The sequence below is a fragment of the Bos indicus x Bos taurus genome, chromosome 20, assembly GCF_003369695.1.
Source record: "Bos indicus x Bos taurus breed Angus x Brahman F1 hybrid chromosome 20, Bos_hybrid_MaternalHap_v2.0, whole genome shotgun sequence".
Lineage (NCBI taxonomy): Eukaryota > Metazoa > Chordata > Mammalia > Artiodactyla > Bovidae > Bos > Bos indicus x Bos taurus.
In genome coordinates, this window is record NC_040095.1 from 36,564,770 (window position 1) to 36,582,296 (window position 17,527).

A 17,527-nucleotide genomic window follows, 5' to 3' on the forward strand; every position below is an offset into this window, starting at 1 on the left:
TATTTTATGGAATCATTTTCCAAATTAGTTCTATTATATCAGAGTACAACTACTTAAAAAGGTATCTTTGAAAAATACTGTGAAAAATTACTTTTACATTAAATTTTACCCATTTGTTAATTCTAGTTTCAAAAAACCTTCAGAATCCAAACATCACCTCACCACTACCACCCTGGTCCAAGAAATGACCTGGACATCTGCAACCGCCAGCCCCCAACCAGTCTCCTTGTCTCTACCTTCCACCCTATAGTTATTCTCCATGCAGGGGGTAACTGCACGGAGAGGTGATGTTTCAGAAAATGTAACTTAGATGATGTCATTCTTCTCCTCCAATCTAATGGCTTCCCATTACCCTCCAAAGAGTGTTCAAGCTCCTTGACACAGCCTCCAAGCCCCTACTTGGTCTGAGAGTCTCTCACCCCAATCTATGCCCACTTCTCATTCACTCTTCCCTAGAAAGGGAGATAGTTTACTGACTCATGAATGTGGAAAGAACTAGTTGAGAGCGCTTGACTTAGTACTCTCCTCTTCCTTCCTAGCTATAAGCTATCCTTAGAGCATTCTTTGCATCTCCACATCCTGAGCCTTCCTGGGGTAAGCCTAGCTGGGCAAATATGTCCAATTCCAGGAGTTAGTCAGCAGGAGCTTTTGGTTTTCATCCTCTTCTACCATGTGAAGCAAAGGTGGATTCTGGCCTTCATCTGTCATATTTTAGCGATTAGTCTTATTTCTTAATTTCTTTAGAACCCATGTAAGGAGAAGGAATACTAATTACTAGGGCTACCAAAATCTCCAACATACCAACAGAAACAAACACATACAAGGCATACCTCATACAGGAATACAGAAAAGAATCTAGAAACAGTCATCTCTGGGTAGTATAGTTATAGGCGTCTTTCTTTCTTTATATGCTTTTCTATTTTAGGTGAATATTTTTATAATAACTATGGATTACTTTCTTAAATCAGAAAAAAATTAACCAAAATATACTTTCTTTGGGGGCAATTAAGGAGGTTCCTGGTATCAAGTTTTCAGAGCAAACTATGAACTATGTTGAACACATGTCTAATAAAACTGAAGTTACAAAACGACTTTCTCTAATCAAGATTACATAATTAGAAAATAAAAATGTCTTACCTTTTTTACAGACATTTTATAATTACTTTCACTTTACTATTTTGGTTAAATTCAAGTTACCAAGTAGTGACAAAATTTACGTCATTCTCTTGAATCTTCCCTTGTGGCTCAGCTGGTAAAGAATCTGCCTGCAACGGGGGAGACCTGGGTTCGATCCCTGGGTTAGGAAGATCCCCTGGAGAAGAAAAAGGCTTCCCATTCCAGTATTCTAGACTGGAGAATTCCATGGACTGTACAGTCCATGGGGTCACAAAGAGTCGGACATGACTAAGTGACTTTCGCTTTCACTTGAATCTACATAGCCCCTCTGGTCTATTTATTCAATACAGGATTATATCAGGGTCTTCTCTGCTGGCTCAGTGTTAAAGAATCCACCTGCCAATGCAGGAGACATGAGTTCAATCCCTGGTCCAGGAAGATGCCACGTGCCATGGAGCAACTAAGCCTGTGCGCCACAATTATTGAGCCTACGCTCTAGAGGATGGGAGCTGCAACTAATGAGCGCATGTGATGCACCTACTAAAGCCCAAGTGCCCTAGAGCCCAGGCTCTGCAACAGGAGAAGCCACCGCAGTGAGAAGCCCGTGGGCCAGAACCAGAGAGTAGACCCTGTTTGCTGCAACTAGAGAAAAGCTCTGGCAGCAACAAAGATCCAGCACAGCCATAAGTAAATAAATACAACTTTTAAAGAAAGATTATATTAACTACTTACTTATAATGTGTAGACATTTGACTCAGTAATAGCAGCTCTTATATTTTAAACTGGAGGTTTTTGGTTCATGACTGATTTCTTTTTCTAAATATCAACACACAACCATAAATATTCATGTACGTTTTCTTCTATCACATTCAGGAGAAGACTCTTCTATTTTTACTTACAAGTTGAAATGTTTTAAAAATACATACAAGTCTTTATAAGTAAATTTTGTGTTAACTCAATTTAAATTTTCAGTCAAGCTTCCCTGAGCAACTTTGATCAATAGCTGTCCTTAAGAATTTTTTCACACATTCTCATCGGTTACATTTTTTTCCTTCTTTATGTTAATGTCTATGCATTGAGGTAGTGTGTAAGTTTTGCCTTTCCAAGGATATTGCACAAGGTCTATATTTCCAAATTAGAGTATGAAAGCAAGGATCTTTTAGATATAAATGCCGAGGGTGCAGGTAAATTAAACCATTGAAAGTTAATTCAACAGTACTTATATATACTTTGTATACCAAAGGAAAGGAAGAAAAAAAATCCTTGCCTACAAAAAGCGCAGGACAGTGACACACGAATTTTTTCATCCTTGGTCAACTTAGGCAGAGTGAAAGTTTTCCTTCTTAATCTACTCCCATTTCCAGTGGCAAGAGAATGTAGGGTTTAAAGTTCAACTGTAGATACAGTTTTTAAAAAATTATAATCCATTTTAACAGTAAGAGTAAGAATTATTTGCTTTTTAAACAGCTATATCAAAGCATAATTTAATACTATAAAATTCACCCATTTTAAGTATGCAATTCAACAATTTTTAGTAAATTTACAGAGTTGTGCAACCATCACCATAATTTAGTTTAGAATATTTCCATCAGGATGATTCATTTTTGAACCATAACGCTGTGCAACACAGCAATCAGGAGTACAGATTCTAGTGCAGATTGCCGGGCTCCACAATTTACCAGCTGCATGAGCCTGACAAGTTGTTATCCCTTTCTTTGAGGTGCATTAGTTTTCTTATCTAAAATATTTGGTTATTGACAGTACCAACCTCACAGTACTGTTCTCAGGGTCAACTGAATTAACATATATATAAAGCACTTAAAACAGTAGCCGGCACAAATTAAGTATTCAAGTGAAAGTGAAGTCGCTCAGTTGTGTTCAACTCTTTGCAACCCCATGGACTATAGCTTACCAAGCTCTTCTGTTCATGGGATTTCCCAGGCAAGAATACTGGAGTGGATTGCCATTTCCTTCTCCAGGAGGTCTGCCCAACCCAGGGATTGGACCTGGGTCTCCTGCATTGTAGGCAGACGCTTTACCATCTGAGCCACCAGGGAAGTCCCATCAGTAAATATTAGCTATTATTAATATCAAACACTTTAAAATCTACTTATTTGAAAGCAATAGGCAAATAAGCACATTCCATACTGAAGACTAAATCAAATGACCTATAACAAGACATTCATTTGATAACAATGAAGCCCGACTGACAGTAACTTAAAATTTAGAAGCAAGAATAATAGCAACTGAAAACAAAATTAATCCAAGATAAAATCCATGATGCTCATGAGAACCTACTGTGTAGCACAAGGAATTCTACTCAGTGCCAATAACCTAAATGGGAAGGAACTCCAAAAATGGGGGGTATACATATACATATAGCTGATTCACTTAGCTGTACAGTAGAAACTAACAACATTGTAAAGCAACTATATTTCAATGAAAATTAAAAATAAATAAATAAAACCTATGATGCTCTGATAGCATCTATTCACCTATTTATTCAACAAATATTAACTGGGAGCACATACATTCACCCAAATATTAACTGGGAGCACAATATTAACTGGGAAACAGCAAATAAGACAAAAAGTCCCTGACCTTATGAAGCTTAAGAGGAAAAAAAGTGAATGAGCAGGCACATGAAAAATAAAACAAGGTAATTACACAGTGTTAAGTGCTATAAAGACAATAAAACAAGGCAACCGGGCGGAGAAACAGGTACAGAACAAAGCCAGGGTTACTACTTTAGTCAGCAGTCTAGACTGGCTTTAGAACCAGCCTTCTTAATCTATATTCTCAACTACTGCAGGGTTTTATGATTCTTTGAGATGACATTTCAGCAGAGGCCAGAATGAGAGGTTAGCAACCCCACCCAGAGCTATAACCATGGCAGAGGCAGCAAAGATAACAAGCACAAAGGCTGCAAGGTGAACAAGGCCAAACAAGACTTGAAGAGCAGAAAGAGGCCAGCTAGCTTGGAGTTCACTGAACATGAAGGACAATGATAGAAGATGCCATTGAAGAGGTAGGTAAACACCAGACTCCTGCTTTATTCCACTATTTGAATCACCCCTTTCCTATTCAATAGCTTGAGGTGATATTAGGTTAATAACTGGACATTTCTGCAGCCTAGGGAAACTCACCATCACCATGGGTTAAACTATGCCAAAGCACTCTTCGCTTATTAAAAAGATGAGATTTTTTTTTTAAGTGGAAGCTTAATTAAAAAAAAAAAAAACACACCTTTTACCTAATTCTGTTATTTGAATGTCTTTAGGATTTACATTCCTAGGATAATCTTCTAGTCCACAAATACAGCAGCATGACTATGCAACAGCACCACATAGAGAATGGCAACTGATCTACCTTCTTCACTGGGTGAGATCTCCAGTCGTGGGGAGCTGCCAGGAGAGACAGACAGGGCAGAGCGGTCAGTATATAGTAAGGCACCAAAGCAGGAAGGTAAAGGACGATCAGGAGGGAACCTAATCTGATTTTAAAAAGAAGTTTTACTATTTATGGAGAGAGTTGCGGGAGTTACTCTAAGGCAGGATAAAGACAAATGGAAAGACTGAAGGTGTCAGTCTGCAGATACATGAACTATATTCACTATGCAGCAAGCAGCCAAGGAGTGAGTATTATATTGAACGTTATTTAAACTGGGGCTAAGCAAACCAGAGAGGATGGACAGAGAAGCGAAAGGATATCCAGCAATGCAGGTGAGAGGTGATGAAAGTCTGAAGTAGAGTGAAGGCAAAGGAGAAAAAAGGGGGGGGGGGTGGCAGATGTGAGGTACATTAAAACATAGAATATATAGGAGACAGAATATTTTGAAGTTCTAAATGGAAATACAAATTAAGAAAAATAGCAAAGTCAAAAGGAAGGGTGACTTCTAAAGGAGAAGAGGAGTAGTGTTCAGGGTATTTTGAGCTTAATTCTTGGTGGGATTGTCTCACAGACAAGGGGAGGTGTGTGCCTTCAGAGTACAGAAGAATGTATAGGATGGAACTAAGAGACAGACTGGAGTCACAGCAAGTAATGACAACTGAACTTGAAACAGGTCATCTGCCTGACAGGAGACTAGGAAAGATGATGTCCTCTTTGGGAAACACAGCCCATGAAGGAGGCGGAGGATAATAAGAACCAGAAGGTGGTGACTGTCACACGTGTCAAGGTTGCCTTGTCACCTGAGCAAGAGGGAAGTTAGCAGGAGAAAAGTTTGTTGCAAAGAGTGATACTGTCAATAAGGACAACACAGACTGTGAAAAAGACAGCTGAATTTGGTGCTTAGATAGTCGTTTTAAAAAAAATTCTTTAAAAAGAGAGTGTACAATGTTCTCTGATATATCTTCAAAATACCAATTTTCCAGCTTCTTCAGGGCCTTTGAAAGCAAACTGGATGGAATGTCTGTTTTGTTCACTGTGGTACCCCCAGAACCTAGACTAGTAGTTGGGCCAGAGGAGGAGTGGATAACTTTTGTGGAATGAATGATGTGACCTCTCAATCTTCCCTCCATGTATCACCCCCTTGAGCTCTTCATTTCTTCCCTACTGAGCTAAGAGGCCAGGATCTCACACATGTTGACCAACTGTCTTATCAACATCCTAAATAATCCGGCCCCAATATTCTTCTCTTACATGTTTCCTATTTCTAACTCTGTGAATTTTTAGGATCTTCTCTATTAACCTGGTGTCTTGAAATTTCATGATGCCTGGTTTGATGCGAGTCTTCATTCACTGTGGTGAGCACTTGATGAACAATTCTTACCCAGAAAAAAAAAAATTACTTTCAGTTCTGAAACTTTGGTGGAGGGCACAGGGGGCAGGGTAGGAGAAGGCCAGTAATTATTATTTCTTACCTAATTGCATCCATCCTCTCTCCTCTATATTTTCTCTTTCTAAAACTTTCTGGTCAAATATTGAGCCTTGAACTGACCCTTAAGTCTATCTTTTCTTTCTCTCTATTTTACACTCTTTTCTAGATTTCTTTGACTATATCTTTCAATACTATCTGGAGAAGGAAATGGCAACCCACTCCAGTATTCTTGCCTGGAAAATCCCATGGATGGGGGAGCCTGGTAGGTTAAAGTCCGTGGGGTCACAAAGAGTCAGACACGACTGAGCCACTTCACTTCACTTCAGTACTACCATGGCTTTACCCTGTTTTCTAAGAGTTTTTCCTTGAACTCCAAGTGTACAAAGGCTTTTTGCAATATTATCCTTTAAGTTTCAAGGCTGTAATATTCTCTCTGAGAATATTAAATATAGGAACTTTTTATCGAATAATCTTCTGTTTCCTACCTTGTCTCTCGCCCCTCTGAGATTGCTTTAGTGTCTGCATTTCTTGTTAGCTGATTTCTTAAAATATCTGGTGATCCTTGTCTATTCATTAAAATATGAGTAAGATACTAAAAACCTGACTAGAAACACTGTAGGGGTCAAAATCTTCTTCAATAAAGGACCAGACAGTAAATATTTTAGGCTTTGAGGGGCATGTAGTCTGCTATAACTACTCAACTCTGCTATTACAGTGTAAAAGCAGCCACAGATAATATAAAAATGAATGAGCAAGGATGTTCTAATTAAGCTTTATTCATGGACACTGAAATTTGAATTTCACATAATTTTCATGTGTCATGAAATATTTTTATTTTGTTTTTCTTATGAACCATGTGGCAGGCAGAGCAATGTCCCCCACAAAGATTTCCACCCCGTAATCCCTGGAACCTGTGAATATGTTATCATACCAGGCAAAGGGGAATCAAGATTTCAAACTGAATTAATGTTGATAATCAACTGATCTTAAAACATGGCAATTATTCAAGGAGATATAATGTAAGCACAAGAGTTTTTAAAAGTGGAAGAGGGAAGCGAAAGAGAAGGTCATGGTTTTGTGATGTGAAAAAGACTCAAACTCACTATTGTTGACCTTGAAGATGGAGGAAGGCAGCCATGAACCAAGGAATATGGGTAGCTTCTAGAAGCTGGAAAGGGCAAGGAAATGGATTCTCCCCTAAAGCAGCCAAAAGAGAATACAGTCCTGCCAACACCCTGATTTTGAGTTCAATGAAACTCTTTTTTAATATAACTTTTTTAAAAATTTCATTTTATATTTAATTGGAGGATAATTTCTTTACAATATTGTGATGGTTTCTGCCATATATCAACATGAATCAGCCATAGGTATACATATATCCCCTCCCTCTTAAACCTTCCTCTCACTTTCCACCCCTCTAGGTTGTCACAGAGCATCAGCTTTTGGTTTCCTGAGTCACACACCAAATGCTCACTGGCTATCTATTTTACATATGGTAATGTATAATGTTTCAATGCTACTCTCTCAAATCATCCTACCCTCTCCTTCCTCCACTGTGTCCAAAAGTCTGTCCTTTATGTCTGCGTCTCCTTTGCTGCCCTGCAAATAGGATCATCGGGACCATCTTTCTCGATTCCATATATATATGTCAATATACAGTATTTGTCTTTCTCTTTCTGACTTACTTCATTCTGTATAATAGGCTCTAGGTTCATCTACATCATTAGAACTGACTCATCAATGAGACTTCTAACTGACATAAGAAGTCTGTGCTATTTCAAGCCACTAAGTTTTTGGTAAATTTGTTACAATAACCACAGAAAAACAACACAACCATTTAAAAACAAACAAAAAAAAATCTTTCTTAGCTTGCAGGTCATACAAAAATAGATGTGGCACGTGGGCCACAGTTTGCTGACCTTTGGTATAAGCACTTGCTCCAGACTGCCTAGCACTGGATCCTAGTTCTGCCACTTACAAGCTGCAATTTTGGCTAGGCAGCACAACTTTCTTTTTGTATTGGTTTCCTCATCTGTAAAATAATGACAGTAATAGTACTTTTGTAAGGATTTTTGTAAGGATTAAATGAAGTAAAACATGTAAAGTACTTAAAATATTACCTAACTCAAAGTAAGTATTCAGTAAATGCTATAATAATAACAATGGCAATAACAACAGAGGAGGAGATGAAACACAGCCTTCTATGAAGATTTACACCTTATCTCAGCTTTGCTTGGAGTATGAAGTCTCTCTGACAGACCACCCTAAAAGTAACTCTTCAGTCTAGGGTAGGAAGAGAACTGCAGGATAAGCCAGTTCATCTTTTATAGGCTTTCCCAAGCCCAGCTAAGGTTTCAGCTTTCTCCAGTTGGCCAAGTCAGTGACCACTCACACATTTGGTTTCTAGTTTCCAAAAGTGTCTTGACTTCTCTTTTTGGCTGTCATCTCTAATTCTCGTTGATTGTATGGGTTTATGCTTTAAAAATACCTTTTCTGTCATTTTAAAGGGGTTTTAGGAAGAAACAGAACTGAATGAATCTGTTTAACTTACCATATTTAACTAGAAGTCTTAAATTCAATCATTCTCCTGACTTCAAAAAATAAGGATAATTTTAACCTAACTTTTTCAAAACTAGCATATTCTCATTTTTATTAATACTGCTCCCCCAAATATGTGACATTTTACAAGAGCATTATAAGTAAAACTTTAAAGCTTCCATTAAAATAATTGACAAATTACAGCTTAACTTTAGGGCTTGCAAGTAATTTCACAGTATTGATGGTTTGTGTTTTGAATCAATGACACATTTTTTGAAAAGTGAGCTTTGAAAAAATATGCATGTTAAAAACACTATGGCATAAGTTGTAAGTCATATGCTTTCTCTTGAATGTTTATTTTAAAAATAATTATAATTCATAACTACCAAAGCACACTAATCACTGGATACATAAAGTTTTTGTTTATTGATGGTGATTTTATTTCCATACATTGAATGACTGGTTCTAGCAGGGATCTATATTCTTATCTTCCTAAACCATACTTTTAACCACCAAAGCGTCTGCTATGCTCAAATTCATGACACTTCCCAGACATTGTTAAACTGCACCCTGAGATCTAACTATGCCAATTCTACAAAAACTGCAAATCCCCTAGGAGCTAAAAAAGAAAGAATAAGACAAACAGTTATTAAAACCTGCTATGTGCAAGCCCTGTTCTGGATGCTTTAAATATATACCTAATACAATCCTCAAAATAACTGGACAAGGTGGGGATCATGCCCTCATTTCATGAATAAGGAAAAGGAGGGTATAGAGAGCTTAGGAAACTCAGGACTGATGGACAGAAAGTCCCAGGTAATGTGCAGAGTAATTGTATGTCTCGGGTGTCATTTACAAAATATGCTATAGAACTACACAGTAGACTTCTAGGTATCCATATTATTTTCTAAACTCCAACTATTAGGCCTAATTGAAAAGACAAAAAATCTATATTTGAATTTTTAATAAGACTTTCTTTATATTTTTTACAGAGCCACATCTAGCTAGACAAACCAACAGAAATAGAGCTATGGAGAAAACTACAGAAGGATACACTGCAGGTAATTTATAAGCCAGGGAAGCCCAATTTATAAGCATAATGGGTAGGAATAGGCTAATGAGAGTAGAGATACAACTACTCATAATAGTAGTAACAATTTTTTGAAAAGTATATATTTTATTTTTGTAAAATTATGCTTCCCGTTAATAAAGAAATTTTGAAAAATCCAATTAGAACCATATCTATTATTACAAGGTTGTCCATGTTATACTCTCAAATTTAAAAAGTGAAAGTGAAAGTCGCACAATCATGTCCAACTCTTTGCGACCCCATGGACTGTAGTCCAAGGAATTCTCCAGGCCAGAATACTGGAGTAGGTAGCCGTCCCCTTCTCCAGGGGATCTTCCCAGCCCAGGGATCGAACCCAGGTCCCCCGCACTGCAGGCGGATTCTTTACCAAATTAAAAAAAAAAGGAAACTGTAAATTCTCTATTATAAAAACAAAATGTTTTACTCTGTGTGTGTATGTATATATAATATATTAATAAAGGGGAAGGTGTAGAAGGCCAAATGTCAACCTAATCTTAACTTGGGTCATCTGAAGGTGACCGCATGTTTGCATGCTCAGTCACTTCAGTCGTGTCCAACTCTCTGTGACCCCACAGACAGCAGCTTGCCAGCTCCTCTGTGCAAGGGATTTTCCCAGCAAGAATACTGGAGTGTCGAACCCACGTTTCCTGCACTGCCAGCATAGTCTTTGTCCACTGAGCCACCTGGGAAGCCCTGAAGGTGATTGGAGACATTTAAAGATTTGTGGAACACTGGACTCAAGCCACTACTGGTGACTTTATTTTTCATATTCTTTCTCCTTCACATCTGTTCTCTTACTCACCAGGGGCTTATTTGCTCAGAAGCTTATCTCCTGGTGTGATCACTAGTCCTTGCCCCACCTTTCTCTGAACCAAACCAACTTTCTCTAGCATGGCTGAGAGAAATGTCTGGAGACATTTCCAGAGAAAAGCTGGAGAAATGTCTCTGCAGTGTCTCACAGGCTTGAGGCTTTCCTGGTAAGGGGTTGTAGTGTGTGGTCATGTTTCTAAAAGGGATAGCCCCAGAATCCGGACTGGGGTTGCAGGCCAAAGGAGCAGTAGGAGGTAGTCAGATGGAGAGTGGGTCAAGTTTCTGGTAGTACCCTATTGCCAAACCAAACTTCAAATATTATTCCCTCCCATCACCTGTTCTAGGGAAGGCAAAACTCCATGAATATAATGGGTCCTCATTTTCCTGCTACAATCTTAGTCTACAAATAATGGTTGCAATACAAGGAAGCACACCATGTTCTTTTGGTAAAGAATTTGGCATAGTGTCAATTCTTGATTCATACTAAAGAGCACTAACACTGTTTCTAGCAAAATATGTCCCAAGAGTTCAGTAGGTTTTTTTATGTGAATGGAAGTCATCACTGGGTATTCATAAGACTATCCAAGCTGGAATATTTTAAACGCCAGAAATTATACTTGAGAGAGACATGAAACATCGTTTTAAAATCCATCTATATTAATACAGATTATGTGTTTCTACATCATTAAAGATACATCTAAAATTATGTATTTGTGGACCTCAATAGCTCCCATTCTCCCTCTCATATCTCTGACTTACTAGGTTTTCATATAACATAGATAGTTCTTTATGCTACTATTTTTAAGACTTCTTAGAAATAAACTGACAATGTCAATAAACAAGTAAAAAATATATATTTATATACTGTATATGTATATTTATATACTGTATAAGTACTGTATATTTTATATTTTTATATACTGTATAAGTATGCCAGGTGATGATCAGCACTATGGAAGAAAATAAGAGGGAGAGAGTGCCACTGGTGGGGTGAAGGCTGCAATTGTATATAGTGTGGAGTCAAGGAAGGCCTTGCTGAAAAGACAGCATTTGACCAAAGTGCTGAAAAAGGTGAAGGGTGAAAGTCATGTGAACACCTAAGAGAAGAATGTGGAGCCTGGAGGTTCAGCATCTGCAGGGGTCCTGAGTCTGGCGGCATGCTGTTACCTCTCCAACACCATCTCCCCATACTCTGCACTTCTCTCACTTCCTGCCAACTGAACACTGGCCTCCTTGCTGCTGCTCACATGCAAGCTGGTGAATGGAGAGTGAGGAACTGGGGAGGCAGCACAGACCAGGAGAAGCTCCTCTGAAGTGGCCTTCCTCTCAATTCAAAAACAACCCAGCATCAAATGACTTGAGAGCGATGCCGGGCAAACAAACACTCCTCTTGAGCAACAATGTCCAACAGAACTTTCTGCAATGATGAGAATGTTCTCTATCTGTGCTGTCCAGTAAATGGCTAGTATGGCTGAGGAACTGAAATTTTAATTTTGTCCTATTTTAATTATTTTTAAATTGAAATAGTCAAATGTAGCTAGTGGCTATACTAGCAGCCAGCAAATTTCTAGAATAAAGGTAGGCCTTGGGAATACAGAAATTTATCACTGACAGACACTTTACTTCTAAGAAAAGAGATACATTTCATTTAATTTGCTGAAGTTCAAGTTGGTCTAATGAGAATTCCATGATAAAATATAGCAATTATGATAGCTTTACTTGTCACAAAACATATGTATGAAGCATTATTTGCCATGTAATTCTTTGGCTACTGTGTGGGAAAAATTACTGTTATTAGCTTTTCTTATCTCAGCTTTAGTGTTTCCCTCTACATGATTTATTATTGCTGAAGTAATAATTAAGAATTTTTAAAATCTATTTTTAATCGAACTGGGTTTCCTAACAAGTTTTTTTCCTCTTAATTTGATTTTTCTTCAGGTGACACATACACATGCAAATTTAAGAATATGAAGAAATGTAATGAATATAATGTGGTAAAATAAGCTCTATATTCAATGTATTATTAAAGTTTGACTAAACAGAATCAAAGATTCTGATTAGAACAATGGCTTAAAAGATTTTCTTTTCTACAAAATAGGGAACATGAGATATACTAATTATTTTAAGAGAGATGCAAGGCTAACCTTTAAAAACTATATTCAACTTAGAAACTATGGTTTCTAAAAAAAAGGCACGTACTACGCTTAGTCGCTCAGTTGTGTCTGACTCTTTGCAACCCCGTGGACTGTAGCTCTCCAGGCTCCTCTGTCCATGGAGATTCTCTAGGCAAGAATACTAGAGCTGGTTGCCATGCCCTCTTCCAGGGGATCTTCCCAACTCCAGGATCGAACCCAGGTCTCCCACATTGCAGGCAGATTCTTTAATGTCTGAGCCACCAGAGAAGCCCATGAAAAGCATGTATATATGTATACACACATATATGTGTATGTATGCATATATACATACACACATACTAAACACATCACTATTAAAGCTAGTCCAGAAAACTTTTACATTTTCTATGTTAACAGCACTCAGAGACGATGAAAGCCAGTTACTAAAAAATTTATTGCTTAGTTAAAACTCAGTTTACAATTCAAAGGATTTTTAAAATCTCTGAGCTGTTATGAAGCTTTATGGGGTTTATAGTGGAGATGAAAACAGAAATAAAAAGATCTGACAAACAGAAAATGCCAAAGATATTTCCAGCATTATCAACATGGATTCTTTTTTCTCTATCGTTACTTTTTACCTATTCCCAAAAAACTGACTTTAACTCCATCTGCCTGAAAAGACAACTGTTTCTTGGGGTCCCTTTCAAAATGAAAGTGCTTGATGGGCAATTTTATTTGAAAGAATATTATTTTTATAATTGTTAAAAATAAAAAGAATGTAAACTCTATGAAGGCAGGAATTTTGGATCATCTACAGTAGTTCCAGTCTTCAGAATAGTGCCTGAATATAGCACAGATAATAAATATTTATTGAATTAATAATTTTACCAGCACCTTTTATTAAAATAAGATAATCAACTTTTACTTAACATTAGTGTAGATTTTCATTTTAACATTGGTAATCTAGAATAACTCCAGTTAAAAATCCTTGTTTTACCATCTATACATGCAACAAACCCCTTTTCAAAGCTTATTGGTAATACACAGAATTAACCAAAGACTATTCATTATTTTATTCATTCTTTCTGTGGTTATAGAATTCTATGATCCCTTTCAATTCCAAAATTTATTTTATTCTAATAATGACTTAAAATGGAAAAAAAAAATCTGAAACTTATTCAAATGGAATGTCATGGAATGTCAAACTATTATTTAAATTACTACAGAAGTAACTGCTCAACAACTTATGGATCACCCTGGTTATTTCATGGTTTTCTCACCTCTTTTAAAGGGTATTTCTAGTTCTCTGCTTAGTCTTGTTTTACATCACTGTCAAATTCTTCACTTTCAAATCCAAGTATATTGAAATGTCATAAAATAAACTATACTATATTTTTTATATTTTATACCAAAAGATTGAGTTTATGTTAAAAACAAAATATAATACAAATTGGAAAATACTGAGTTGGAATGTTTGCTAAAATGCTGTTTACTGCAGAGGCCCAATGTTTTATCAACTAACACTGAAGTTTAAATTAGGGCTAAACTCAGGAAATTGACCTTCATAATATTTTAACATGATGTTTGTCTTTTTAAGGTGGCTTTCTTCTCAGAAAAGAGGACTTAAATATCCTTGACTTACTGTCAAATTACGGTCCCAGATCTGTATGCTTCCATTCTGACAAGCAGCTGCTATGAGGCTTCCGTCTCTACTATATGTGCACGTGGTAGGAATTACTTTTTTACCCTGCATTGTCCGCGGTTTAAACACGCTTTTTTGCTTCTTTGGATTTTCAACTTCCCAGGTCCTCACAGTCCTTAAAAAAAGAAAAAAAGGGAGATTTTCATTTATAAAAAAGAAAGGATTTTAAAATACAAAAGAGTTCACAAAGACTGTTTGACCTTTTAAGCATATAAATCTAATTAATGTTTTTTACATTTTTTAAATAAAATGTGTGGTATGTAAATGAGTTTTCCCACTGCAATAAAGTCAACCATCCAAATTGTGCTGTCATGAAATCAAAGCGCAAGTGCAAATTCGACTTCAAATGTCAAAGTTCTTAGTTCTGACCCTCTAAAGCAGTAGTTTCCAAACAACTGACTATACACTCTGATCAGCACAACTGTTGAACATTATATACCCACTACATATGCAAGTTAATTTCTAAATTACATGTGGTAATATATTGTTATTTAACACACACCAGAAAATATACTGAAAAAAACTGGTCAGTAAAAAAGAATGATGTGGGACTTCCCTGGCCAAAACAGTAAAAGATAATTTAAAAGAACAGTGGGATAAATATAAATATAAAAACAAATACAACATGGTGGGTTTAAATCCAACCTCATCAATAACTAGAAATTCCATCACATTAATTGGAAATGGCATAAAAACTCTAATTAAAAGGAAAAGACTGTCAGATTGGATTAGATAAAATCAAAATTCAGCAGAGTCTATATTTTTATATATAGAAATATATAAAAATGTGTGTTTATATATAAAAAACACACAAAAATCTTTAAATATAAAGTCTTATTAACCATGTTGGAGAAGGCAATGGCACCCCACTCCAGTACTCTTGCCTGGAAAATCCCATGGATGGAGGAGCCTGGTAGGCTGCAGTCCATGGGGTCGCTAAGAGTCGGACACAACTGAGCAACTTCACTTTCACTTTTCACTTTCATGCATTGGAGAAGGAAATGGCAACCCACTCCAGTATTCTTGCCTGGAGAATCCCAGGGACGGGGGAGCCTGGTGGGCTGCCGTCTATGGGGTCGCACAGTTGGACTCGACTGAAACAACTTAGCAGCAGCAGCATTAATCATTTAACAGTAAAAGGATGGAAAAAGATGTGCCATAACATAATCAAAACAAGCTAGAATGAGTATATTAATGTCAAAGTGAACTTGAAAACAATGAATAAAACTAGAGACAAAGAGGAAATTTTCATTATGAGAAAGAGTCAAAAGATCAAGAAGATATAAAATATAAAATATTAAGAAAATGTAAGATATGAAATATTAAGAAGATATAAGAATCCTAAATGCATATGTCCCTAATAACAGAGCTTTATTATTTTTTTTTTTGCTGGGTCAATCATACCTTTTTTTTTTTTTTTTAAACTTTACAAAATTGTATTAGTTTTGCCAAATATCAAAATGAATCCGCCACAGGTATACATGTGTTCCCCATCCTGAACCCTCCTCCCTCCTCCCTCCCCATACCATCCCTCTGGGTCGTCCCAGTGCACCAGCCCCAAGCATCCAGTATCGTGCATCGAACCTGGACTGGCAATTCATTTCATACATGATCTTATACATGTTTCAATGCCATTCTCCCAAATCTTCCCACCCTTTCCCTCTCCAACAGAGTCCATAAGACTGTTCTATACATCAGTGTCTCTTTTGCTGTCTCGTACACAGGGTTATTGTTACCATCTTTCTAAATTCCATATATATGCATTAGTATACTGTGTTGGTGTTTTTCTTTCTGGCTTACTTCACTCTGTATAATGTGAAAGCAAACTTAATAGAAATAAAAGAAGTACCAAATCCATACTTAACAGCTGAACACTTCAACACTCCTCTCAGTGACTAATAGAACAAGTAGACCTCCCCCCACCTCAGAAAGAAAAAACCAGTAAGACTACAGAAGACCTGGAGAAGGCAATGGCACCCCGCTCCAGTACTGTTGCCCGGAAAATCCCATGGATGGAGGAGCCTGGTAGGCTGAAGTCCATGGGGTCGCTAAGAGTCAGACACGACTGAGCGACTTCACTTTCACTTTCCACTTTCATGCATTGGAGAAGGAAATGGCAACCCACTCCGGTGTTCTTGCCTGGAGAATCCCATGGACGGAGAAGCCTGGTGAGCTGCAGTCCATGGGGTCGCACAGAGTCAGACACGACTGAAGCGACTTAGCAGCAGCAGCACAGAAGACCTCAGAAATTCTACCAGGCAAGTTGAGCTAATTAACATTTATATAACACTTCACCCGACAACTGGACGTGTATTCTTTTACACCTTTTACACACTGAACATTCACTAAGATAGACCACATTCTGAGCCGTTAAAACAAATCTAAATACACTAAAATGAAAGAAACCATAAAAGTATACACACTGTCCAAAAAATGAATCTAAATAAATGATCAATACAGAACTGTATCTGAAATTAATAAATACAATTCTAAATAATCCATGAGTCAAAATTTCATAAGGAGTATTAGATAATACTCTGACTTCAAAAAACATGAAAATACAATATATCGAAATTCATGGTATTTGACTAAGACTGAGCACAGAGGAAAAGAAAAAAAGACGTGCCTCAAATCAATGACCTAAAATTCAAACTAGATAAAAGGAGAGAATATTAAAACTAAAACTAGCAGAAGGGAGGAAATGAGAATACAAATGAATAAAACAGAAAACCACAAATCAGGAGAGAAACCAAAAGCTGGTTATTTGAGAAGATTAGTAAAATTAAAGAATTTCTAGGTGGAATGATTAAAAAGCAGAAATTGGAGACAACCTCAAACACCAGCATCTTGAATGAAAGAAAAGATATAACTGTAGAACTTATCCACATTCAAAGAATAATAGGGAAATTTTATGAATGAATTTACATAAATAAATTCAATAATTTAGATCAAATGGACAAATTTCCTTAAAAGACAAACCAGAAAAGTTCACTCAAGAAATAATATCTAGAATATTCCTATATGATTAAAAAAAACTAAGTACATAGCTGAAAATCTTTGCACTAAGAATGACTTCACTGTTGAATTCTATCAAACATTTAAGAAAGACATTAACACCTTAAAGAAAAGGCCACCTACTGAATAGGAAAAAGTTTTTGCAAAGATGTATCTGATAAGGGATTAATATTCAAAATACACAAAGAACTCATGCAACTCAATCCTGAAAAAACAAATAACCTGATTAAAAAATGGGAAGAAGATATGAATAGACATTTTTCCAAAGAAATATAGATGTCCAACAGAGAAATGAAGAGATGCTCAACATCAGGGAAATGCAA

The 17,527-nt window shown here is 36.8% G+C and overlaps 1 protein-coding gene across 1 annotated transcript in view; it reads right to left on the reverse strand.

Annotated features, from left to right (window-relative positions):
- Window positions 1-17,527, reverse strand: part of WDR70 (WD repeat domain 70) — a 278,538-nt gene that overhangs the window by 85,904 nt on the left and 175,107 nt on the right. The window contains exon 10 of the mRNA XM_027520068.1: window positions 14,130-14,304. Within this exon, the coding sequence (XP_027375869.1) occupies window positions 14,130-14,304 (175 nt within the window). The remainder of the gene's footprint in view (window positions 1-14,129; window positions 14,305-17,527) is intronic.